The sequence below is a fragment of the Chinchilla lanigera genome, unplaced genomic scaffold (genome assembly GCF_000276665.1).
Source record: "Chinchilla lanigera isolate Chin_1 unplaced genomic scaffold, ChiLan1.0 scaffold00039, whole genome shotgun sequence".
NCBI lineage: Eukaryota > Metazoa > Chordata > Mammalia > Rodentia > Chinchillidae > Chinchilla > Chinchilla lanigera.
Genome location: NW_004955440.1, coordinates 814,135 through 840,541, shown reverse-complemented (window position 1 = coordinate 840,541; position 26,407 = coordinate 814,135). Strand labels below are relative to the sequence as shown.

Genomic DNA, 26,407 nt, shown 5'->3' with positions numbered 1-26,407 from the left:
ACATAAGGAGGTCAGGAAAGGATATCTGCCAATAAAAGGAAAGTGTCACTTTCTGGGGGAAACTAACATGAGAAAACTTTCTGTCACTTGTTCGCTCTTATGGAGAGCATACAGCATGTTTCAGCTGGCAAGGAAGGGACTCCCTTGACATCCAGAAACACCACACGCAGGATTCCCAGACCTCTGCCTGTGGTTACCTTGGTTACTTCCCATTATTTGAGGTTTTAACGGTGGAAGCGATTAGAGGATGATGGTGAGAGTTGCCAGTACTAATCGGTTTGCCTGAGTGTGGCTCCCTACCACCTCCATGGAATTGTAATTCCATTATTTTTCAAGTTTTTGTACTAACCAGGATCAAGTTGATAAAGGAGCCCCAGGAGGACCCTTACATGCTCAGACTAAAGCCCCCTTTTAAGGGTCATTTTCAAAATGCCAGCCTCAGCGCTAGAACATTTTTCTTCCTTTGCAGTTACAACTTCAATTGTATTTATCAGTGTGCAGTGTATCTGTTTACATGCAGTCTCACCTACAGATAACACACTTTTCAGAAAGGTTATTCTCTGGCTTGTTGTCTGGGGATGTCAGGTGACTAGTCCAGGGCAGAATTCCAATAAATGTGTGCAGAGTTAATGGGTGTTGTATGAATAAATAAGCCACATACAAATGATTGGCTTTTGAAGTCTTCATATATTTTCTTAAATTCTTAAAACTTTTAGCTCTTTTAATATCATTTATCCTTTTATCATTATTTTGTACCTCTAATACTTGTCAAAGAAAGGTAAATCTCTGTCTAGGCTCTTGATTCTGAACTACTGAAATCTAAATTAAAATGGCCTTAACCTTTACTACACCTGTATATAAAATTTTTCAAAAGTCTACCCCTTTTTAGGAATATCATACTTCGTTATAATTAATGAGCATACAGGTTTTTTGTTGTTCAAACTGAACAATACATAGATGCTTTCTAAATTCTGTAGTTTCAACCAATATGAACTTTTCTTGTGAGTTTGTGCTCTTATGCAGGCTTAGTGTTAAAACTCTGTATTGTCTGCTAGGACAGCTTTGTACTCAAAACCTGTAGAGGTTTGTCACTTGTCACCTAGTTGCTGAAGTCTGAATTGCCGTTTTAATTAGATTTGTTTGAAGAATTTATGAAAACATGATGTGATTTTCTTTTCTTTTTTAGAGTAGGAAGAATTTATTGAGGGAAAGAAAGCTTCTATCTAAGAGGGACAGAAGGGGGTCCAGAAAGTGAGTTGCCCCCGTTGTGGTTTTCTGATGAGTAGAGTCAATAGCATGTTTTCAGATATTAACTTGATCTAGAAAGCAGATACCTTCTGACTGACTATGGATGGTATCTTAATAGTTCCCACTTCTGCTAGTATCCTGGCTTTAGTAATGTAATTAAATGAAGTTTATTTTTCCTGTCCTGTCCTCTATGAAGTATGGTGGATGATAGTTACACATTTCCCATTTTTGTTTCTCAGACCCCTAAGAGCACTGGCTTTGCTTGTAGGTAGATAAAATTCCTCAGTGCTTACTTGTGCTTGTTTCTTTACCAGGATATTAACCTGTATTTCTTTAGAACAATCCGTGGTGTGTATGTACTCACATTTCATTATTCCTGATAATTACACTTGTGAAATTCATCTTGGGTATGGAATTAGCAAATACTGAGCCATTTTCATTAGAAGAAATACACTTAGGTTTCTGTGAACCTGTGGTCACAACATTTTCATTAGTTGATAAATATGAAGTCTTCAGTGTGTTTTATGTGCTTTCCTTTTTTAAAGGCACCTTATAGGGTTTATTGTTTCATTAATGCTGAACTCACAACCAGTGGAACTGTAACTGCCCCCCCAAATAACGCTGATATATACATGCTTTAACCATAAGATACATCACGGCTTTCTGTGTTTAGACACTAGACCAATCATCCACACTGTGCTTGGGGGCTCTTATAATCAGTGAGTGTATGAGGGTGGGTTGAGTTATCACCTGAGACAGAGGATGAGGAATATGAGGGTCACTTACAAAGAAACTTGAGTTCAAAAAGCATCTACTATTGACAGAATGCACCTTGCACACTGTCGTCACTAGGATGTGGTCCATCACTCTGGGCCAGTGGTGGCAAACTTATGGCGCATGTGCTGCAGCTGGCTGTTATCGGAAGATCTAAAAGGCCCGCCATCACTGCTCTAGGCTGATGCCTCTACTCATCAATTGGTCTTAAAAATTCCTATATTTATATAAAAGTTTTCTTTAGAATATATTATTTACTGTGTCTATATGTGTACTCCTTAATGTTTTACACTCCTCTAAAATGCAAAGCCAGTCTTTAAAACTTTAGATAAGTATTTTAAAAGTAAATTTGGATACCACGTCTTCTTTTGCCTTTGTCTAGGACAAAGTCTTATTGTACAAATATCATCATCAAAAAATTGTAATGAACGTTCCTGCTCATGGATGACCCTTTCTGCACCATTTTCCTAGATTCTTGGAATCATCATTGATTTGATAATGTGTCCACAGCAAAGTAAAATTGCCATTAATAGCCAACAAGTCATTAGGTTCCAAACAAATTGTGTCAGTGTGATGTTTGGAGGGATGTAGTGTCATAAGTTAGAGTGTGGGCTGTTGCGTTGGACGTTTTGCTTCCTCGTCTATTAAAAGGAGAAATTTGTATACATTTAATGCAGTGCATATAAAATTGTATGGGAGAGTAGCTGCCACATAACTGCTTGTATTATAGTGTTTTACTTTACCAAATTCTCAATACCTCATCATATTGCATTTATCATATAAAGTTGTTGGTATTTAAATATAGCTAAGTACATATCATGTATATAAAATTACAAAAATACAAAACATCAATAGTCAACAATTTCAAGCCATCCAGTTTTCTGAAATTTCAATATATGTGTATCAGCAAAAAACACAACAAAGCAAGAAGACTCTGGCCAGATGTCAAAATAATTTATCTATAGAGTTCACATTCTTTCTGCTTGCAAAAAATGAGCACTGGTAAGATCATGGACCAACATAGTATTTTATAAGTTCTAGCATTTGGAGGTCAGGGATAATATGTTCTTTTTCAAAATCTTATGTCTTCTATATAGACTTGCATATAGTCAGTCAGTGACAGTATTGAGACAAGAATTACACAGTGTTGTGTTATCAGCCTTACTCTTTCTCTCTCAACTTTTTTCTCCAGCGTTTTCCCCACACAGCCATATACTAGCCTGGGCCAACTTCGATAGCACAGCAGGCTTTCCGGTGAGCAGCAGTTAGCCATTCTTGGGCTCATATAACAGAGAAGCTGGTGGGCTGAATAGATTTAGTGTGGCTCCTTCTGTAGGAGCTTATCTTGTTCACTGGTTGCTTTGTCATTGTTATTGCTTTTAAAAAAGCATTTTTTTTTCATCTGTGCACTCAGATTATATAGAAGGAGACTTGCTATTGAGGTATATTCTTATCAGGATGTTTTTCTTCTATTCCATAAATAATGGTATTATTAGACATAAGATGAGGCTCTCTTGCATTCAGTGCCAAAGGAAACAATACAATAGGCATGTGCAGTGAGGGTTAGCTAGATAGAGCCGCTATCTTGTTATTTTTCCTTGCCTTTAATCAATGCTGTATTCTCTTAAAACTTTCTTATCCATTTTTTTGTGGACACTGTTTGTGAATTTCCTTCTTTTCTTTTTGTGACAGTGTTTCTGTTTCTTTCATTTATCAAGATGACACATACAGCAGTCTCATTGTCTTGTGGCTACAGACGTTCTCCATTTGCCACAGAGTGTGTTTGTTGCTGAGTTTTCCTTCCTTCTGGACTCAGTAGGGCATTTCTAGTTGTTTTGCCTTTGAATGTGTTTTAGTTTCTCACTCTGTTAGTAAGTTTAAAACTTTTTTTATATATATAAAATGGGTTGAGCTCTTCTCTAAAGCAGAAATACAGTAGTGTCTCTCCTCTAACGGAATTCCCATCTATAACAATCTGTTCTTTAGGATGAGTTTTGAGTATTTGCCTTCCTTATATTTAGATATCTGCAGAATCCTTTTCTTCTTGTTTGCTTCTCCTTTTGTCTTTTAGCCATGGGAATTTAGCCAAGGAGTGGAGAGAACAAAGCTTCTGTGATCAAGAATGACATAAGCTACATGATGATCTCACTATCATCATTATCCACTAAAAAACTACACCTTTTCTTTACACATAGAGCTCGCATCAGGAAAAGGAAAACTTGTATAAATATTTTAATACTAAGTTTGTTGAGACATCATGAGATTAATACAAGTTACCTTTGGCCTCTACAACTACAAGAGGTGCTCAAAGTGGCGACCATGAGCTTTCAGACATATATTAGCATGATGAACTGTAGAAGCATGTATGCATTTCTTTGGTGGACTCTGTATGTAATTATAGGGGAAATGATTTTTGCTAGAAGCTGCACAAAGCTTTTGGGAATATCTTTCTTCTGGGGTTGGGAAAATGGCTAAAATAAAATTAAAGAGAACAAATCTTTTAGCAGTTTACCTCTTCCATTTGTTATACTATCTCACTTACTACTGTGTGGCTCATTAAAAGTTTTAGAGAGGCAAATTTAGAGATAATTGAAGTGATAAATGCTGGAGATATCTTTTGGTTTTATTTGTGACTAGTAGGAGTCAAAAAGCAGCCATAGATACCTTTTAGTATTTTCTTTTCTCTCTGAAGATTGTTAACTATGAGAATAATCCTAATCACTGTTTTTCAGGGAAGATACCTACTGAGTATACATACCCCAACTGAGAAACAAACAATGCTTTTTCATAGAATAAACAACTTGCTGTCTCCTTTCTTAGTGTAGATAAGCTCTGATATTAACCCAGCCCTACAGACTTGCTCCAAATATGAGTTTATGGGCCAGAAAAAATCTACAAGATGTTAAGTAATTGTAGAATGAATGTATGTATTGGTTATTTATTTAACATGTTGATTAGTTGTTTTTCATGTTTCCATATATTTTCCTTTTAAAAGGCAATCAACCCTATAAATAGTTTGACCCTAGGGATGATGATTCTGTTCTAATCAATAGCTTACTCTTTTCACTTGTATTTTTCTCAAGAAGACATGCAATCACCTTGTGCCTCCATTTCCTCTTTCCTCAAATAAGGGTATAAGTGTCTAAAATCTCTTTGGGCTGTTGGCTGTAGTTGTCTGGGTTTCTAAACTTGTTTCTGTGCAGCCTCACAGTGTCTTTCTGGTGGGTATCAGTAGTCTTGATATCTGCTATTTCAACACATGTATAGTGGTAATCAGCAGAATCCCCTGAAGGCAAGTGTGGGGAACGTGAATCGGCAAGGGATTTTATTACATTACCAAATAGGAATTTGTCAATTTTTCCACATTACCAAATAGGAATCTGTCAAAACTCAAGAAGCAAAGGAACTTGTCAAAGTTACCTAATACTTCATCCATAAATCAGAGAGATGACAGCTGTTACTGTTTCACCTGTGACTGAAATTGCTTGCCATAGACCCACAGATGGGAAACCTGCTATTCAGTTCTGTTTCTGAAAAAGAGCTAGAACTGGGGATGAGGCACAGTGGTAGGGCGCTTGATTGTCGTGCAGGAGGCCCTAGGTTCAATCTCCAGAACTGCAGGATAAAAGATGGATAGGTAGATAGGTAAGTATGCAGGCAGATGAGTAAGTAGACAGGTAAATGGGTAGATAGAGAGATAGATAGACAGACAGTCAGACAGACACACAGACATACAGGAGGATGGGATATTTGGAAGGAAAATTTTCCTGGCCAGAGCAATTGACCAAACTCTGTAGATGGAAAACTGGGGCCTTTGAGTCAGCAATGTTAAAGCCTTGAATTGTTAATAAATAGTTTACAAGAAAGGAGCACTGAAGAGAAAGATAAATTTCCAAAAAACCCAAAGGGTGGCCAGTGTAAGATTAGAATGATTTGAAAGCATCTGAAAACCAGAAAAGCATTTGATTTGGTTAGTATTGTGAATGTTTCCCATATGTTCCTTGCTGTACTTATATTCTTTTCAGGGAAAGATCTGGCTATCTGATACACATTACCTGCCATTGATATATGAAAATGTATAGATAATTGTAAGGATGAACCTTTCTGTAGAGCTTATCAGCACCAGCCACTGTTCTATATGGTTTTAATTACTTATTCTGTGAGCAATCCTAGGAAGAAACAGAATGTTCATGTGCAGAGACTGTATGGGTCAGGAGAGGTGGTATGTTGGATTAACCAGCAGCCCCTATACCCCAGTGGCTTACAGGGATTATTCTTCCACGTTATGGTGGGTCTACTGCTCCGTGGCAAGCTAGCCTTGCTGTGGGTCCTGGGCCAGCCTCCTTGAATTCTGCTGATTATACTGAGAAGGAAGAATATGACATACCTTTTCTTGACTCCTAGGGTTTCTGCTGAGAAGTTACAGATTTCTCCTATTAATGTTTCATTGATGGAAGCAAGTCATAGGCCAAGTCTGGTATCTGTGGATGGGGAAATACAGTCATCTACGAGATAGAGGCTGTGTGTGTGTGTGTGTGTGTGTGTGTGTGCGCTCGCACGCATGCGTGCGTGCGTGTCTACAAGGACACCCCCTAACACAGGTTAGGTGGCCTTTCCCAAGTCAATGAGCTAGTAAAGGAATGGCTTAGATTCTGAGCTCAAGCTGGCTGACTCCAGAGTTGTGTTAACCACAGCTCTCTTCTGGCTCTTCAGAAGAGGAGAATTCAAATGGATTTCAAGAGCTTTCTATGAAATTCATATGTATTTTTTAGTGTTGCTTTTACTTGAGCAACCAGATACAGTGTAAAAATCATAAATCAAGTGAGAATCACATTAGCTTATAGCTTTAAGGTTAAGAATGAGGATGTGGATCCAAGGTGCCTTGTCGAAATTCTGACACTCAACAACTTTGTAACCTTGAGGAAGACACTGGTCTCTATTCACCTTAATTTTTTCTTATCTGTGAAGTGGCGATAATTAGAGTACCTGCCTGAACTTTGGGTTGAGGATTAAACAAGTTAATACCTAACTATAAAGTACTTGGCATATAGTCAGTGTGGATATTAATTATTATTCTTGTCAGCCTTTGTCTTAAATATACCCAAATGTATTCAAAGAGTGCTGCTCACCACCTTAGCCGTCATCTGCCTTCAGGAAAGAAGGGATCTATCATCCTTTGGAAAGTGACACTTTATTGGCTCTTTGTCTGAAACACTCATTACTTGCTTTTCCCCTTTCCTTCTGAGATACAGAAGATGCTTTCCTTCCGCCCTCCCTCCCTCCCTCCCTCTCTCTTTCTCTGAAACAGATGATAATTATAAGTGCTTAGATTTATTTATAAATAAACACAAAGTTTACAATAACCTGTTTTGACAGAGTTATTCTTTTCCTGGTTGCTGTGCTGTTGTTCTCCAAAAACTTCGGCTCTTAATTTGTACACCAGTTACTCTCCTGTTTTCTTAATGATTTTACTTCCATTGAGAGTATTCTACATGGTTTTATATCTGAGATTGTTAAAAATTCTCCTCCAAATTTTGCTTACTATAATATATATGTGTTAAATATCCTTAATCCAGAAGTAGGACTTGAAAAAATTACAAAATTTCAAGAATGTCTTAATTGGATTTTCAGATTAGAGATGCTCAACTACTAAAGTTTATGCATCTATCTAAAATATGAAGAGCTCTGAAATCGGAAACACCACTGGCCCCACACATTTCAAAAAGGGCTATGCAGTCTATATTAAATTATTTCAGAGGTTGATATCTGTTCATTTTGCATCTCTTGGATATTAAGATCTTGGTTTTTCTATTAGTTTCTTTCATTTTTTTCCCCTCTAACGATTCTCATTATTGACTCTTTTTTGTTTTTCTGCTATGTGACAGCTCAGATATTAATTAAACAATATACACATTGGGTCCTAATTAGATTGTTGGTAAAGAATATGGGGAAGTATGAATTTATTTTTAATTCTCTGGATTTTTTGAAAAGTTCTTATATCTTTTCAAATACTACTCTTGGTATTTTGAAGAGTGGGAAGGACAGAAGTAGAAGCAACTTCTGACCCTGTGTTGTGAGAGGGGGCTCAGGAGCACTACCCCTGCACTACTATGGTAGCCTGTGCACAGCAGCTCATAGTTGGCAAACTTTCTACACAGGCACTCAGAATAAATCAAGTATGCTGATGATGGAGACAGAAAATTAACAGAGAGAAGCATATCAGCTGCTTGTTATGTATTGCAGAACAACAAGGAATGTGATCAGTGTGCTTCAAAGTCACTATGGCATGAAGAAAGCAAGATAAGGGATTCATGCCAGTTAAATGTTTTCCCTGGAAACCTCCAATTAAATCGACTGCAAAAATTATTGAGTTAAAAATTAGTTCAGTTTTGCTATTGGTCTAAAGAAGCATATAAAAATAGTTTCGAAGAAAGGCAATGGTTGTTTCTTTTCTCAGATCATCCTCCAAGCCATAAGTGATAGGAAAGTTTCTAACACAGTGCTAAGTGATCTTGCCTCCCAGGCGAAAGCTCTTCCATCTAGCGTGTGTACCTCACTCAGACTATCACTCAGGATCTTATTCTGGGGCATATAAGATGGTGACCTGATGGCAAAAAGAAACTGGAAGTCTGTAGACTTGGGCATCATGGACGCATGTAAAGATGGGGACTATAAATGCTTCCTGCAGAAGCTCTGGCCTCTCCTTGGGTTTTGATGGTCCAGTTCCTTCAGAGATATGATAACATAATCACTGAAGTGCCTCATCTTCTTTATTGTAGCCAAAGTGTGTTTGTGATACTTGTAACCAGGAGAAATCCAACTCATATAGTCTATATAGAAAAGAAGAATATAACCAGTATACAATGATTTGGGGAAGGAAAAATGAACTTGGTTCTTATAGGTTAAGGAATCTCAAAAATGAATTGACAGATGACCAAATGGTCAAAAACCATTCTTATTGAATATGTAAGGCAAGGCTATTAAGTGGTATGATTTATAAAAGTTATTAAATTTATAGTGCTAATAATGGTCCAGTTGGGAAGAGACCTGAGTTAATAAAGGCCTGATATGGACATTATCTCTAGACAGATTGATTCTGAGACCCCAGGTCACTAACTCCTTAGTCCACACAAATAACCAGTGTGTGCCTCTGGAATGGGGTAGCCAGACAGGGATAGCCAGAGAGTGTATATATATATGCTAAGAAACCATCCCCAGTCTGAAAGACAAAAGCAGTATTCTTTTTATAGAGTACTGACGTAGCATCTTACCTCACACACACTGGGTATCACTGTAGACTTTTAAAAATAATAGTATGATGAAAGAATTATAAAGGTCTCTGTGGAGGTTTAGCTATGAAATGTGTCATTTGAATCATTTCAGGTAGTCCCTCAGTCCTCTTGACCTCTCTTGAAAGATGGCATGTAAAAGCAGGTCCTTAGATTTAAAATGTCTAGTTTTGCAGTAAATAGTTTATAATCCTATTGTTGTAAAGTTATCTGTTTGGCCAGTTTACCTATAAAGACTTTCTTCATTCTTCTTGGTAGAAGTAAACACTGCTTTGGGTGAAAATATATTGGATTTTGCTTGAGGTACCAATTATATATTATCAAGTTGTATATATGTGTATAATTTTGGTATCCATTACCCACAATTCTATGGATCAGAAGTGTTCCAATTTTGGAGTATTTGCACCGACAGTAGTGGTTGAGAATTCACCCTTGTTTGTTTGACTCATGGTATAAGGAAAAAGGTTTTGGAGTACAAACTTTGTACCGTTCACCAGGGCTTCTGTCAATACATCTTTCAACCTTGTTCTTTGAAGAGTCCTGGTCTCTTTTTTGAAAGCCTAGACAGATGGCTTAAGTCTCTCCACAGATACTATCATGGGGCCTTCTTCAAAACAGACACAGAACGAGATGTCAAGGCCATTGATAATTGAAAGCCATGGAAAACCAAATTAGTTATCATGTAGGGACTATTTTCACATGTTATGAGATGGTTAGCATGTGTTTTCTTTTCCTTAAGAATTCCCCTTCAGTATTAAGCTATGGAAGAATATTCAATGTGGTAGAAATGAATTCTACTAGTGAAATTTTTTCTTAATTGTCAGACATAATGCAGAACTAGGTTACTTTTGGGGGAAATTTTAATAGTAGAAGAAGAAATATGTGAGATTCATGAAAACCTGGAAATTCCACATTTCTTAGATAGCGTGGAAGCATAAGGAATTCTTAAGAAACACAGTTTTCTTGGAAGTGAAAATTAATGCTGAGATATTGAGTGGTGCTTCAGTGCCTCATACAATTAGATATCTCCAGGAAATGTTTTTTTTTTAAGTCTTTGAACTGACTTTACTTCCAGAGGGGTTATGGCAAGAGATAAGACTAGCAATTTTTATACACTGTTGCAGTTAGAGGAGCCTTTTGTTCTAATAAGTATTTTAGAGACACATTAGGTATGAAAGCTTTGGTTTCATTTGGCTCCAGAGAAAGGAAGGACGAAGAGAAAATGGTATTGCTTTAAATTAGCATTGTGTTAAATCCAGGCTTTTCCAACTTTATAAAAAATTTTGGAAATGAAAGCACATATTGTTGAAAGCCACCAGTTCTAATTACTATCAAGAAAAGTGAGAAAACCCATACAAGTTCATTTCTTCATTTACTTTCTAATCAGCAAGAGTGCACGAATGTCTAAAATGTGCAAAATGCTACATATATGACTTACTTAGGGTTTGCAGGTCTCTTTGTATCACCTTAACTAGCACATTTTGCTCAGCTTTAGAACATGATACCAACTTCTGATATTACATACAGACAAAGGAAATTTGTAATCTCACCTCAAGTCAGTGAGACTATCTTTGCTCTGAAGTGTGATCTTTGATTCATTGAGGACATGTTTAAGTTCAGCATGTAGAAGACCATACAGTCCCAGCTTTTTAGGATCTTACATGCCAGTAAGGGGAGAAAAACAGGTAAGCAAGCAGTAGAAAACATAGTAGATTACATGAATGATGGTATGAATGAATCATGAAATGAAAATGTGTCATTTCTGCTCTTGAGAGTGGAAGGACAGATTATAAAGAATACATTTATAGGATTAATATTTGGAGAACTTCATTTTTTTGAAAGGGAGACAACTGAGGTTTTTTAAATAATTATCTCTGTATTCCAAAAATTCAAATTGTTTAGAAAGTCTCTGAGTTTTTTTTAGGGGTGGGGGAATTGGTGGACATACCTTAACAGCGTGACATAACAGGATCAAACTCCTACTCTCTCCCAAAGTGGATGGGATGAATGTGTCAAACCTCTTGAGTTTCCTGCTGAATGTTTACCATCTTTACTGTTGTGAAAATCCTATAAAAGTGAATAAATTTAGAATGCACTCTCAACTTACTATGATACCTAATGGATGCTAAGAAAGTCCCCTCCATAGCCTATAACGAGAGAGATTTTTTTTCATGTTCTAAAACTGTGCGATGTTTAATGGTTAGAAAAAGTACATAAATATGCTTCATCTGTGTTGTGGCTCTAGAGTTTGTCTAAAATCTGTTCTCATACTGAGTATTTGAAGGGGTGAGTAATTAAATGATGTGCTTGGGAAAGGCTAATTAATTTAGCCATGACTCAGGGACTGCTGCCACCGGTCTCCCCATCTGCCCATGCGACAGGTGCACCTGGCGCTCTGCATTATCACAGCCTCTGCAGCGGATGACTCCCCGGGATGCCTCTGTGTGTGGAGAGAATAGTCCTGGCCCTGCTCGGGGGAATAAACCTGTTCTCCCTGCACATGTACCAGAGCCCACTGGGCTCTTATTCTTGGGGCCCACTAGAAATGGGGAATGCTGATGATTAATTGAATTTTCTTTCCACAATTTTAATGTATGACTCTGCCCCAAGGCATGTGTGAGAATAGTCATCTATCTAATTTCCTCTTGGTGTTTGGTAGTATCTTTGTGGGGGAAAAGCAGGAGGTGGATGTGAATTGGTACACAAATCTATACGTAAATGTAAGTTTTATGTTGGGAGTTTGATTTGTACTTTTCTTCTGTACAAAAAAATTTAGAATTTAAGAATTCAGTGTTTTAAGTGTTCTCACTGGTTCACATTAAATGGGTCAGGAACTTTTTGTATCCTTGGAAACCCTAATCATTTCTTTATTTGTGATTATCTTCTGTGTTACAATTGTGATTGCAGTTGTAACCGGCAATGGTAGGAGCGGTGGTCCAAGTTCTAACAAATACTGTTGTAAATAAATGTGTATTTGTTGCTCTTTTACAAATTTGGAAAACCTTAATGGCCACATTCAAATTTTTGAGCAACGGGGTGATAGAGTTGTTTTCTAGCCTATGCGAGTAGCCTGCGTTTTCCGTGGAAGGCAGGTATTTGAACATTAGCATTGTTCAAACTTTGCTAGAGGAATAGAGGCCTCTGGGGGCCCTGTAACCTTTCTGGGGATCTGAAAGGTCAAGCCTATTTTTATAAAAATATTAGGATGTTATCTGATTTTTTAACTCTCTTTTTCTCACAAGAATACCGTGGTTTGCCAGAGGTTGCCCTATATGACTGTAGTATTGAATGTGAAAATAAATATGAGAAAACAGATGTCTCATTTTTGTCAACCAGACATTAAAGATGTTTACAAAACTAGGAAACAATTGCACTTGTTTTCCTGTATTTTGTTTTGAAATCTGTAGTTCTATTTCATAATTATATTTATGTCAACCTGCAAGAGAATTATTATTGCTATTTTAAATGAATAATACATACTTCTAAAGCTTCAGTTTTAACTGTGAATGTGAGGTCCTGGTACATATAACCCACAACAACAAAGGCTTTCTATTTTACAGTGTGTGAAAGGATATTAAATCCAAAATGTTTGAAAACCATTGATATGTATTATGGAGAATCATGGCAATATTCAGTTCATGGGATTGTTTGAGATTTAAATATTTCATGTAACATATTTAGGGTAGGGCCTGGCATAGCAACTATACAAGAAATATCAGCTATTATGATTCCCTTTGTTGTTGGAAACACTGGCCAAGTGCCTCTCAAAGAAGTGAGCTTGGCCTCCACCTAATCTCTGGGAGACTGAGGCAGAAGAATTGCAGGTTAGAGCCCTGGACAACTTGGTGACTGAGACCCTGCTTCAAAAATTTAAAAAGGTGAGAATGTAGCTCAGGTGGAAGACCCTGTTCAGTTCCTAGTACCACCAAAACCAACCCACCAAACAACAAACCCCAAAAGAAAGGAAAGAAAGAAAGCTACCAGGAATAGCATCCTGTGGCAAATGTTGGAGCTAAACTCAAATCCAACAGTGCATTTAAAAGATCTAAGGAAATTTAGAGAATAACATAAAACATGTAAGAGTCTTTATACTAAGATATTTGCGAGGACAGCTCCTGCAGAGCTATTTTGTGACTTGTAACTAAAAAATATAAAAATTGAAAAAATATCTTAGAAATAGCAAAATGTTCCTTTATTGAAGTGAGACTTAATTTTAATTTTTTGGTAGAAATGTTCACTGACATTCATTTTAAAACCCAGCTTTGAGCATAGCGCACCTGTGTTGGTGCGCTAGTACATCTCAGGCTGGCTCTCTGTAAGCCCTGAGAACTCTCAGTTTGGGACTGGCTTATTTTATTTCCCAAGCCAATAACTATATGGGCCTGGAATAAACTTTTCTGAGTATTTGCTGAATGAATTAGAATTTTTACTTTCATTGGATTCCATGGTTTTAGCTGGTAGAATATTCTAAATATATTACAATATAGTATATATTACTTACTGCATACATTCCTAAGTTTTAAATACCTTGGAATAGAGGAACTTAAATACTAAAAGTAACATAAACTGAAAATTGTAGAGGATGCATTATAGGATTCTGTAGTGCCGTGATGTCTTTACCACATTAAGGGAAGTTGAAATTGGATTTTTAAAATGCCCGGAAAATTTCTTTCTTTTAAAATATGTACACAAGTATACCTAGTTACACTTTATTTTTCTAGAAAATTCAAGGAGAGTTGACCCACAATAACTGTTGCTTGATCAAAGCAGTGTGTAACAGCTTGCTGGAGGTGAGATTCAGTTGTTCCTCGTGACGTATCACTTTTCACATGTGTCGCCTGTACACAGCAGTTTGGGCTGAGGAGAGGAGACTTCTAATGAGTCAGAAACAATTCTTCTCAGTTTTACCAAGTGCCCTTGCTGTGCTTCCTTTAGGGCATTCTCACAGGGATGCCATCTGCCTGGTGGACAGCAGGCTGCATGGCAGTTCCATTCTCCCGGCTCCAAAATGGTGAGAGTGCTTGCTTTCCTGTACGGTGGCCAGAGAGCCTCGATTTGCCTCCTTGCAGTCTAGATTGTTCCTACATCCCACACGGGATATATTCCCCCTTACCAGATGCACTCTCCTCGGAGAAAGTTCACTAAACATGCAGGCCTGGCTGGTATTCTCCAGAGTTTACACGTCAGCGTCCTCTTGGCTTTTTTGAGAACCCCTATTGTGGACTGGCTCTGAGGGTGTCGGTAGCATGGTCAAGATCCATGGTTCATGCAAAAAGAAACCTTGTTTATTATTGCTAGTTGGGGTCGACTGGGGCTATGCTGAAGGACTTGAGAAACCTGAGGCTAATTTGCCATTAGAATATAAAAGTGGATAAGAGTTGGTCTGTTTTCATCCTTCTTAGAGAAAAGAGTTCTCTTTGAATTTAACTGAAAGAGAAGTGTTGTGGTCTCCTTTACTGCATCTATATTCTTTATATTCTTCTTTATCCTTGTTCTCTAAATACAGATCCATAGCCTTTGATAAAATATCCCAGGTCATTTGTTTTGTAATTATAAAGCCAATAACCACTTCCTTAATGAGCTGCTATTTTTTTCACAATGTAGAGCAAAATAGCCATGCCTTGCAGAAACACAGTTGTCTCCAGCAAATGAACTCAGGCCTTCAGATGGGAACACAAGTGTATGTGAGTGTATTTAATTTGCTTTGGGTAGTTTGTGAGTCAAGTATTCTTTGTTTACTTTTTTACACAAGCTGTTTGTAAGAACCTTCAATTTGCATGAGAAAGATGCTAATCCCAGTTGGTTTCACACATATATTGCCAGGGTGGAGATTTTGAAGACATAGTTTGTTAGGGTTGATTAAACCCAAGGGCACTTTAAGTAACTGTTAAAAAGACTGAATCATTTATTTTTGATGTCTTGATTGAGTTGATAATTTGATCCCCAAAGTGTTAACTTTCAGAAATCCTGAGTATTTTTTCGTAAGATCTAGTCAACCTCTCTATCATTTCCTTAGTTTTAATAAAGGATGATGAATTTTTTCCTGCAAAAATAAAATATTCCCATTTAAACTGCCAACATAAATTGAATACGTATAATTCCTAGGACTAAAAATATTTAGAATTATTAAAATTATTGAAGCTAAAGAGAGAATCCTTTGCTTTTATTCACCTTGAAACCCTCTTTCCAAAAGGAATAGGATCCAAAAAATATCTTCATAAAATATCAGAGTTGGACTGTCCCTGCTATGTAGCACTGAGCTACCACTGGCTTTGACTGTGTACCTCATAAGGACCCTGAACTGTTGGAACCATTTTAGGAGTTCCTACTTGATGCCATTGTGTGTTGTGTTTCTTGCATAAATCATTTCAAACAATTACAGAGCTTGGTCCCAAAGAGACAGTTGCATTTGCTATCCTTGCATATCCTGCCCTTTACTATTATAGAGAGCTAAGTTAGATAAAAATTAATATTTGGTCAGACAGAATTGGGCCCTAAAGGAAGTCAGTACAAAAAATAGAGACATCAGAATTATGGCTAGAGGCAAATCTGAAGAGAATCCTGCCTCAGGATGGAAAAGCCATAGTCAGGCTGGCAGGCCTCCCTTCCCTTAGATGTAAACAGCAGACTGAAATTGTAATGTAATTAGCACCACCTGGTCCAGCAAGCCCAGATAGGCATCAGATGCATAGGTGAGTGATCAGGATATCCAGGGACTTATACTGTCCTCCTTTCCTAAAAGTGACTGTTCTTTGCATATTCCTTGCTGTTACCAGGTTTTGGGGGTACTGGAGTCTCTTTCTAGAGGTGGTTTATAGATTTTTTTCTGCCCTGACCAAAGAATTGGTCATGACAAGCACAAATGGCAGCAAGGTTTTACATTTATTAAAAATAAGAAAATAAGTTCCACAGGGCAGGTTTGAGCCAGGTAAAGGTAGGAAAGTCAGTACGCTTTACAGGATGAGAGTGGATTACCATGCAGGAAAGAATAAAGTGGCTAAAAGCGCAATATGAAGTGTCCTCTTTGTATTTCCCACTCCTCAGGTTGACGTTAGATCTAGGCCATTCTGTCAAAAACATGCTGGAGCTCTCAGTAGAAGTCCATGTGCATGGCTTTGCAAATTGTTCTGCGCATGTGTCCTGGGATTTTGTAATAAACAGGTCACAGCTAATTTCCCAGCCAGCTTTGCCATGGCCTAGTCCTCTACCTCATTTCTATGTGACTCGTTTCCTTATTGGATCAATTTTAGCTAAACAACTATACCCCTAATCCTATGGGTTGATTGTAGTGTGACCCATTTGTACCCACATTGTGATTACACACTCACATTTTGATTGTGCTCTATAAATTATCCCTGCCGAAGAACCTCAGTGGCCAGGACCCCTCCAGGAATCCTAGGAGCTGTGCTTCTCATTTCCAATAATCTCTCCTAACTTTCTCCTTTGGTTTATAACTTCATTCCTTGGTGTTGTGAGACCACAAACCCACATTTGAAATCTAACAGGTCAGGAGTTATTTTTTTCCTATATCATTACCACCTAGCTACGTAGTTGGGGTGGCTCCACATGTCCACACTTGAGCAGTTTTCCAACTTGTAAATTAGGAGGGCACAGGAGTAGCGCTGGGCTGGGATTGTCCTTTCCTGTGGCCTACACTGCTCTGAAATTCCCCTATTCGCCTCACCTATTTCAACAGTGTTTGAAAGTGGGCATGTCTCTATTTTCTACTTAGGTCAAAACGAAAATCGATATTTCTAGTTTCTACATATTTTTCTCATTTTACCAAATCAAATGACTAATGTGCAATACCTTTAGGGAAGACTCTTTCGTGCTGATTTATTCACTCTTTATTGAATTCCTAACAATATAATGAGTGGGCACAAAATGTCATGAGTTATTAATATTTTCCTTTTTAAATATATGTGATAGTTGATCCCATTTAGGTTTTCTTTAAAATTTAATTGAATATGATTTGACAAGTACCTACACAGTGATAGTCCTAATAGTTGATATGAAGGTCATCTCTTTTAAGCATAAAATAGTAATGTTCTTCACCTTTATGCTATTTTAATTCTCTTATCATTTAGTAGAATGATAGTGATAAGATAAACTCTTGCTCTGTTCCTAGAAGTGTCTCTTTTATGTTAAACCAGTCTTGAGAAAAATTAACATGCTATTAGCATATATATTAAAATATTCTCTGAGGATTCAGCAATCAAGAATAATGACCCAAGGCAATTTCCAGAACATTCTTCTATGCCTAGTTCTGTATCTGTCTTCTAGTTGATGTTCCCATGGTGTCCTTCTGTGACCCTTGGTGGCCCCAAGACTTTCAACGTATCTGCAAGGTCAAAACTTCTTTCACAATAACTAAGATATTTGCCTTATTAAACTCACTTTCTTTCATGTATGGTTTTCTAGGAGCTACATGACATGTGCTATTGCAGCATCCTAGGCAAGCATTCTACCACTGACTTACAGTCCCAGCACATGACCACCTGTTTTAGGAACATACATTTTTTGGATGTTTATCATGACTAACACATGCATAATTAGGAAGTTACATGCAGTGAGAAGATTTATAAAAGGTGTACCCTTCCCTTTCTACTTCTAGCTTTTGTTGCCCTGACACAGCTGCTTTCCATTGTTTTGGACTGTTTTCTGAGTTTCCATCCTTTTAAATAAGTAATGTTGTACTTCTATTTCTTTGGGGGTTTTTTTGTTGTTGTTTTTTTGTTTTTTTTCAGGTACCGGGAATCGAACTCATGACCTTGTGCTTGCCAGGCAGGCACTGTGCTGCTGAGCTAAATCCCCAGCCCCAAGATCTTTTTGGTTTGTTTGTTTTTTTCCGGTACCGGGAATCAAACTCACAACCTTGCGCTTGCCAGGCAGATGCTGTGCCGCTGAGCTAAATCCCCAGCCCCTTGTACTACTATTTCTACATTGGTTACTTTTAGAAATTACATAGTATTTACCTACTATGGCAGAGCAGATCTAGTGTTCCTGTGTCACTTGTCTTTCTATGCTTCCTATTCTCCCTAATTTTTAAATTAAAGTGTGATTTAATTCAAATGAGAAAACAAATGTCATTCATGGCTGGATATGAATTCTAGCATTGCATATCTGGAATAGCTTTGCTTTTTCCTAGAATTAATATTTTCCACTTTCTGTCATTGCGCTCCAATTTCTTATGCTTAATAAACTTTGTCCAAGAACTCAAAACCTTTCTCAGTATTTACAGACTCCACGGTAGTTTCTTTGGTTCAGCTTTGATTCTTTACACAGAGTCATCCTTTGGGAGCCTCCCCCTTCTCACTGCAGTCAGGTTCTGTTGTTTGGATTCTTACCTTGCTGTTGTGCAAGGGCTTCTCTTTATCAAAAGAAAAGAAAAAAGTGAATTCCTCTTTCTCTTCTTCTGTATGGAATTGCTTGTTTCCAGGAGTGTCTTTCTCTTTGTTTGCTTAGGTGGAGGGATACACCCCAGTGAGAAAGAATTTACAGAAAAACTTGAAAGTGGAATAATATTAAGCATTCTAACCCTGAATGTGATATATATCTCTCCTTATTTGTCTATGTTTAGCCTTCTGAGCAGCGCTTACAGGGTAGCAATCTTGCAGGTCCTTTTTTTTTTCTTTAGTTTATTCCATAGATATTTTGTTTTTTGACACTGTCATCAATCAATATTTTTAAATTTCATTTTGCACTTGATTTGTGTTACTGCAGAAGTATGCATTTGATTTTCACATACATTATACAGTTGGCTTCTATGATGTGACTGCTCAATCAACCTATTAATTGTTGTTTTTAAAGTTACTTAGCATTTTTAATTAGAAAATTGTAATCTCTGAATATGCAGTTTTATGTCTTCCATTTTGATTTTCATGTGTTTTTTTCTTATCAAACTGGATAGGAGTTTTAGTTTTTATATAAATTGAATTTGTGATAAAAGGATTTGAACTCTGTGTATTCCCACTGAGCTACTCTCCCAGCCTTTTTTCATTTTTGTTTTAGTTTTTATTTTTTAATTTAAGGCAAGGTCTCTGAATTATCCTGGCTGGGCTTGAACTTGAAGTCCTTCTGCCTCAGCTAGCCACAGTGCTGAGATTATAGGTGTGTTCCACCATGCCCAGACTGTGCCTTCTCAATACTGTATACCAGCCCAGGTATGACTGTGCTGAAGTTTACTTGTCTAGTCTATTGCTAATGACTATGTGCATTTTTGGTTTAATGCTATTACAAACAGCACTTCTGTGAACATTCTAGTCTGTGTCTTTTGGTGGTAACGTATGTGCATATCTGTTGGGTTTATGCTTTGAACAGAACCGCTGTGTTGTTGTGGTGGGTGGAGTTTCCATTTGCTTTGCTTTGGGATCCACTCTATGGGTTCCTGGAGCACACTTGTAGGTGTGTGTGGGTTCATGGAGGAGTGGCCTTTGGGTCTGTATCTGACCCCCACCCCTTCTGCTCCTGTTCTCTTCCCTGCTTGCTGCTCCACTGCCTTGACCTAAACAGCTTTTTTGTTTCTGTTGTGATTTCTCTGCCTCAGCACCAGCCAATCATGCACTCAAGCTGAAAGCAAATTCGACCTCTCCTCCTCGAAGTTGAGGAGCTGGTTGTTGTTATTGTATCTCGGTGACGAGCAAGCTAATATATACAATATAGAGTGTATTCTCCTTTTTTCTTTCACTTCGTAAATGTTCACCATCATTATACATTCACTGCAGTTTTAATTGTTTCTGGGTAAAGAGGAGATAAATGGTTGCATTTAATTTTCATATGAAATAGGAAGTCACTCATATTCATCTCTTTCAACTCTGCTTCTTACATTTGTCCTTACATCTTCTCATAGGACTTGGGTCAGACTACCCATGGACTCTCTGCCTGGTTTCCTTAAATACAGGCATGTAATTTACATCTCTTGATGGCTCTTCCTGTCTACTTGCTGGTCCTTCTCACAGGGACAGCAGTGCACAGGTGTTGCTCCAGATCTCCAAGCTTGTTCCCTGGAACATCTCCTCATTGTCATTTACCATTGTCCCGGCATGTCTTCAGACTTTTATTCAGGGAGAGCTTTTCCTACTGGAACACTGGTCAGCCTTAAACAACCAAAAGCACAGTCTTCCTTCGGCAGCCAAAGTTGTTTCAAAGACCTGAGCGATTAGGTAGAAGAAATCCTCTCATTCATGTGGGAATAGAGCAGTTTTGTCTGTGTTTGTGTGTGATGCTGTGCAGAGGGCAGGCTAATGGATATGATATCACTCAATTTCATATTTTGATAGTGATAAAAGGAGTTCATGGGATAGCTTGCTAAAACTAAGATTTGGGAATCACTTTAAGAGGTCACTTACTGTATGTTATCTGTTAACTATTTAAAAAAATAACCTCGGGGCTGGGGATTTAGCTCAGCGGCAAAGTGCCTGCCTGGCAAGCGCAAGGTAGTGAGTTCGGTTCCTGGTACCGGAGAAAAACCAAAAAAAAAAAAAAATTAAAAAATAACCGTAAAACTGTCCAAAATGCAAGTATCTATCACTTTACAAAAGTACTCTTAACTTTGGTGAAGATTCAATATACTGTGAGTGAAATCAGTTTTACAATTTTAAAAAATATAAAATGAACCCTACTATGGAGAATACTAAGCTAATACTAAACTAATCTGATTTTTAAGTCTCCTTTTTTCCTACTTCCTAGATCCTGAAAAATGATACACAGAATTTTTATTTAGGCTTTGAAATAAGGAAACCCAAAACCTGATCCTCAAATTATTACATGTTTGCTAGGGTTCAGCTTTTTTACTTAGCGGCTCGAATTCCCACTTTCTCTAAAGAAAGGGCTTAATGAAACATAGGGTAGTGTCAGGCTCATATGAGGATAGGTAAAATGCCCAGCAGTATAAGGATTGTGTAGCGAGCCTGCAGATGATTTTCCATTATAAATAATGGTGCTGTTCTATGATTTGTTTGCCTTTTAAGACTGTGCACTAGTAAATAGCTGCAAAAGAAATGAAGATTATTAAAAATATATAAGCAGAGTTGATACAGAAAGGACAACTGAATTGTTTCAGCCACAGAAAATTTGTCACCAAATGATGTGTCTTAATGGGCTCCAAGCAAAGCTTCTGCTCAGCATTCAACATTTATTTGGCTATTATAAAATCCAAGGCAAAAAAATGACACTAGATGAAAACAATGCACTACTGACCAGTCACTTTAAATATTTATGGGCAGCATCATGGGGGAAGTGAGCTAAGTGAGGGAAGGAGTTCCTCTAGAGACCGCAAAAGAACGCTTCACGGTCATGTGGTGTCGCTGCTGTCCTGGGAATGGTCCACTAATCATGTGCTTTTGTATCTCCAGGGAGAAGTTGGCTGTGGCCCGACTGCAGCGAGAAGTTGCCCAAAGAACAAGTGAGGGGGCAGTGGTAAGTCCTGCTGCTCTCTCCTTCCGCTGAACCTTTGTGCAGAGGTCTCTGGCTCGGCAAATCATTTGGTTTCACTAAGGATATAAGGAAAATACATGTGTGCAGTAAACTTAGTGATATTTTAGTGAATGATGTCTTCAATAGTGCAGTTTAGATGGCTCTGCAATTTGCAGAGAAAGGGAGATCTATTAATTGAAAAAAAGAAAAAACTACTTGGGCTTTGAAAACAATGGTGAAATATTCAAAGGCTTTATTTCTGAAAGATCTGCCAGATGCCCAGGGTTCTAGCTGTGAGCACAAAGTACAGAAGTGGGCAATCTTAGATTTTTACATTAGGGCATTTCAACATAATTCAACCCTCTGAGTTTTTTAGACTTAACCTGGAAGAACACAAAGATGTTTGCTAATGTAATTGTCTTTTATTCTTTTGTTTATCTCTACCGTTTGCAGTGTTTCTCCCTTTTCTTTTCAGCTTGTGCCTTTTAAACTGATGCTTTCTTGCATTTCAAATTGCACTAAAAATCAATATGGTGGTTTTGGTTTAAAGCAACTTCATTTTATGGACTGTCTTTGCCGAAGTATCTTCCCATGTGCCACTGTAACGTCAGAGATGATGATCTGGGTGCCCAGGGAATGCATGTGTGCAGATTAACTGCTGTCCCTACCTTTGAGAATAAAATACAGCTCCAGACTTATTTGCCCCTTACCCAAAACAATTTATATACTTCTTCAGTAGACTTCATTATTTTAAAAAGAAGTGATATACTTTTAGCCCCTGAAAACTGATTCCATTTGATTTCTTGAGAGTTGCTTGGCAATCCATCCACTGAAAAAAAGTAAGAAATTTGTAGAATATGCTGCCTTACGTTATTCTCAACAGGGAATGCAAAGTTCAAATACTGAGTGGGGTCTGTGAGGCACAGTGGCGGATAAACATGCTTAGGGAAAGTGCCTACATGGTTTCTTTTGCTAGTGATCATAATGCAGAGAATCTAGAATGTTGAAAAAACTGAAGCTACCGTTCATAAACATCCTTGAACAATGAGATGGAAACAAGTTGGAGAAAATAAAGTTTTCTTTCAAATAGTGAACTGAGCCTTTCCAATGTGGACTTCTCACTACATAAACAGAAGTTGAAAGAGTGGGCCAACTCTTGAGTATTCCTTTAATGATGAGTTCCAGCTCACTACTTCATCAGCTTTCCTTTGACTATAAGAAAGTGACTTGTATTTCTAGATCTCAGTTTTCCCTTCTGGAAAATGCAGTTAGAATTTTATGATTCCATTTGCTTAGTGATTGTGCTCTTGTAGTTTTTAGGATGCATAGCTTTTTTTCTGGTAAGAACTAAATGTCACTGAAGCTCATAAGAAGAAGCCTTGAAAGAATGCAATTTTGTTCTTTTTGACGCTGACCTTGAGTGTGCCTGCTTTGAAATGACACTAGATAGATAAGTATAAAGTCTTTTAAAAACAAAATCCCCCTATTCAAACATGATGGATGTAATTATTCAGTGTAGAAAATGCCCAGAAAACAAGCAAAAAGTTGACTCCAGTTACCAAACAGCAAAATAACTTTGGAAAAGTAACCAATATTTTGCCACTCTAAATTTTACTAATAGTACTGGAAACCACACTTTTGTATCGATGAATTTGACAAATTTTGGGGGTCAACTTACTGTGTGCTTGGCACTATTCTAAGCACAAGGAAGATAACAGTAAACAAAAGAGACAAAAATCTGAATGGTTATAGTCTAGTGCCTGGGGAGACTGACATTTGATAGAACAGTTAGACAGTGGAAATAGCTGTGGGAAAACAACAGAGGAGGTTGTGAGTTCTGGGGGCTCATTATTTTCAATAAAAAGTACATAGTAATAAATCACTAGTCAGTTAACATTTGAGTAAAACTTGCAGAAGGTGGAATTTGCCAGGGCTTTCTGAGGGAGCAGTATTCTCTACATGGAGGTTGGCAAACAGAACAGTAGGGAAATGGCTTTGAAGTGTTTGGGTATGGAGTTGACTGGAGAGAGTGTAAGAGACAGGGAACAGTGAGAAGAAGTCAGGAGTGCAGAAAGCTGAGGGACATAGACTATCAAGGGCTCCCTAGATCTCTGGCCTGCGCTGTTGGTGACAGGAGCCCCGTACAGCTTTGAGCAAGGTACTGACATGATGGGGTTTAATACTCTTCATTTCCCTGTCATTTTCCCCCTATGACATCATCTGTCACATCTCAGGTCCTCGGAGACACTCTAATCCCCTACTCTCACTCAGTTTCTTTTCCTCTTCTTATGTTTTCTCCTTCTTTCCTTGCATAGTCAAATTCCTCTGAGTTTTTGGCTTAATTATATGCTTCAGCTTTTCTACTCCTCGAATTCATTTATTTTGAAGTCCTTATTCTTCCAGTATCTGACATCTCCTAAAATCAGACAGTTCTATTAATCTTACGAATTTAATTCTTGCTGTGACAAGTTTTTTACAGAATTTCTGTCACGTCTCTACCACAAGTGGAGAACAATTTATCTCAGCCAGATCACCTTGTGTTCTAAAAATTACTGCTTAAAGTGTTTGGGATGTGTTTATCCATATTTAAGGAAAAATCATATGAGAGAAACTATGTAAGAAGGCTTTTAAAAAGCTGTTGTAATTAAAGTGCGGCATATTTTTATTTTTAGAAATCAGTAATAAATGTGCCTTCATGCCTTCAAAGCTAAGTAGGCTCTTTTAAAAATTTCATTTTATGCAATAAATCTCTTCACTTAAAAGTTTGTATGAAGACTTTTAAGACTGTCCAAGGCACCATTTTGATTTGTTGTTAATAAGCTATTTTATAATCATTTTAGATTTATAAAAACACTGAACACATGCCTACCGTTCACTTAGGCTTATTCAACATTGACATCTTACATAACTGATGTAATAGTCAAAACTAAGAGACTGGTGACATTTCTGGTAAAGTCTAGAGTTTAGTTAATAGGTATAATATCCTATTTAATATATTAATATGTTAACCTATTTAATAGGTACATTAACTAAACTCTAGACTTCATAAGAAATGTCATCCCTTTTTTCTACTAATGTCTTCTTTTCTGATATAGGTCCAGTCCAGACTTCCACGTTGCAAGCAGAGAGATTTCTTTTTAGTGGCTGATAGAATATGGACATATATGGAATTAGAATAGAAGCTTGTGGATGAGTCAGGTCTGGTTTCAGAGTCCATTTCAACTAGCAGTTAGCAGTGTTACCTTGGAGCTATTGTTTGTTAGTATTAGTCCCGGCTGCCTTTTTTCTTCTGTTACCTCAGGTCTTTATTTTAGAACACTTCCTTTCAGCATATTAAATCTTTTATGGTTGTTTTCTTAATTCTTTCTTCTGGGGAATAATTCTTGCTGTTGTTTTTCATTCTTGCTTTTCATTATTTTTCACAAATGCCTTAAGATTTTTTGTCTTCATTTAGAGAGATTATTTCTTCCTGTGATCCGGGTCACTGGCCCTGTGTACTATATGGGATCTATGTGATCTTTAAAGCGTCGCAGTTTTAAAACTTGTTAACCATGTGCATAATAACGAACCTAAATCCATATTGGTCATTCTCTACTTAAATGAAATCAAAGTAGATCAAAGACCTAGACATAGAAGACAAAAACACTGAACCTGTGTAAGAAAAATTGGTAAGGCTCTTGAAGACACAGGCACAGGAAAAGACATCATGTATGTAATGCCAGTTGCACAAGGTGGAATACAAAGAATCAATACATGGTATTATATCAAATTATAAAGTTTCTGTACATCAAAGGAAAGAACCACCAGTGAGAGGAGATGGTCTACAGAATGGAGAAACAATTTGTCAGCTCTTCCTCAGACAGACGACTAACACATACAATATAGAATTTAAAAAGAAAAAAGATTCTCCCCAAACAAAAGACTCAGTCAAAATATAGGCTGTTTAAATAAGAAGATGTACAAGTGGCCAATAAGTATATGAAAAAATGGTCAGCATCTTTGGTAATTAAAGAAATGCAAACAAAAACATTCAGATTCCATGTTACTACAGTAAGAATAGCTATTATCAGGACCTAATAAATAAAAAATGTTGGTGAAGATGTGGAGAAAAAGGAATTCTTCTACAGTGCTGGTAGGAGTATAAACTAGTACAACCACTACAGAGGTCAGTATGGAGATTCCTTAAAGTAAAAGTAGAAATACCATTTGACCCAGCTATTCCTTCTCTGGGTATCTTTCTAGAAGGGATTAGTCATCACATTACAGTGATACATGCATAGCCATGTATATAGCAGTATAAAACAAAATAGCTAATTTTTAGAAGCATCCTATATGCCCAACAACACATGAGTGGATATAGAGAATTAAATATATTACTTAGCTCTGAAAAGGATAAATTTGAATCATATAAATGACTCAATACTGATGACTCGTACAAATAGAATGCAGCCTACTCAATATTCTCATATAAATGAGACCATAATACTAAGTGAAATAAATGAAAGAAGGTTACATAGCACGTAGTTTCTCTGATGTGAGAAATTAGTCTCTATGGGAGAAATTGAGTCTCTATGAGACACTCAACCTTTAAGGAATTTAAAGAGCAAAGTGAAAGAAAGATGGTGGTAGCTCTGTCGCGATGTAAAGGGTATCTGGAAAAGGAGTGAAAGAGTTGAGGGGAA

General features: G+C 37.4%; 1 protein-coding gene across 4 annotated transcripts in view; it reads left to right on the top strand.

The window, feature by feature from the left end:
• Nckap5 (NCK-associated protein 5) overlaps positions 1-26,407 on the top strand; it is an 892,836-nt gene that overhangs the window by 318,683 nt on the left and 547,746 nt on the right. For all 4 annotated transcript variants that reach the window (XM_005390736.2, XM_013517461.1, XM_013517462.1 and 1 more), the window contains one exon: positions 21,665-21,728. In XM_005390736.2, the coding sequence (XP_005390793.1) occupies positions 21,665-21,728 (64 nt within the window). The remainder of the gene's footprint in view (positions 1-21,664; positions 21,729-26,407) is intronic.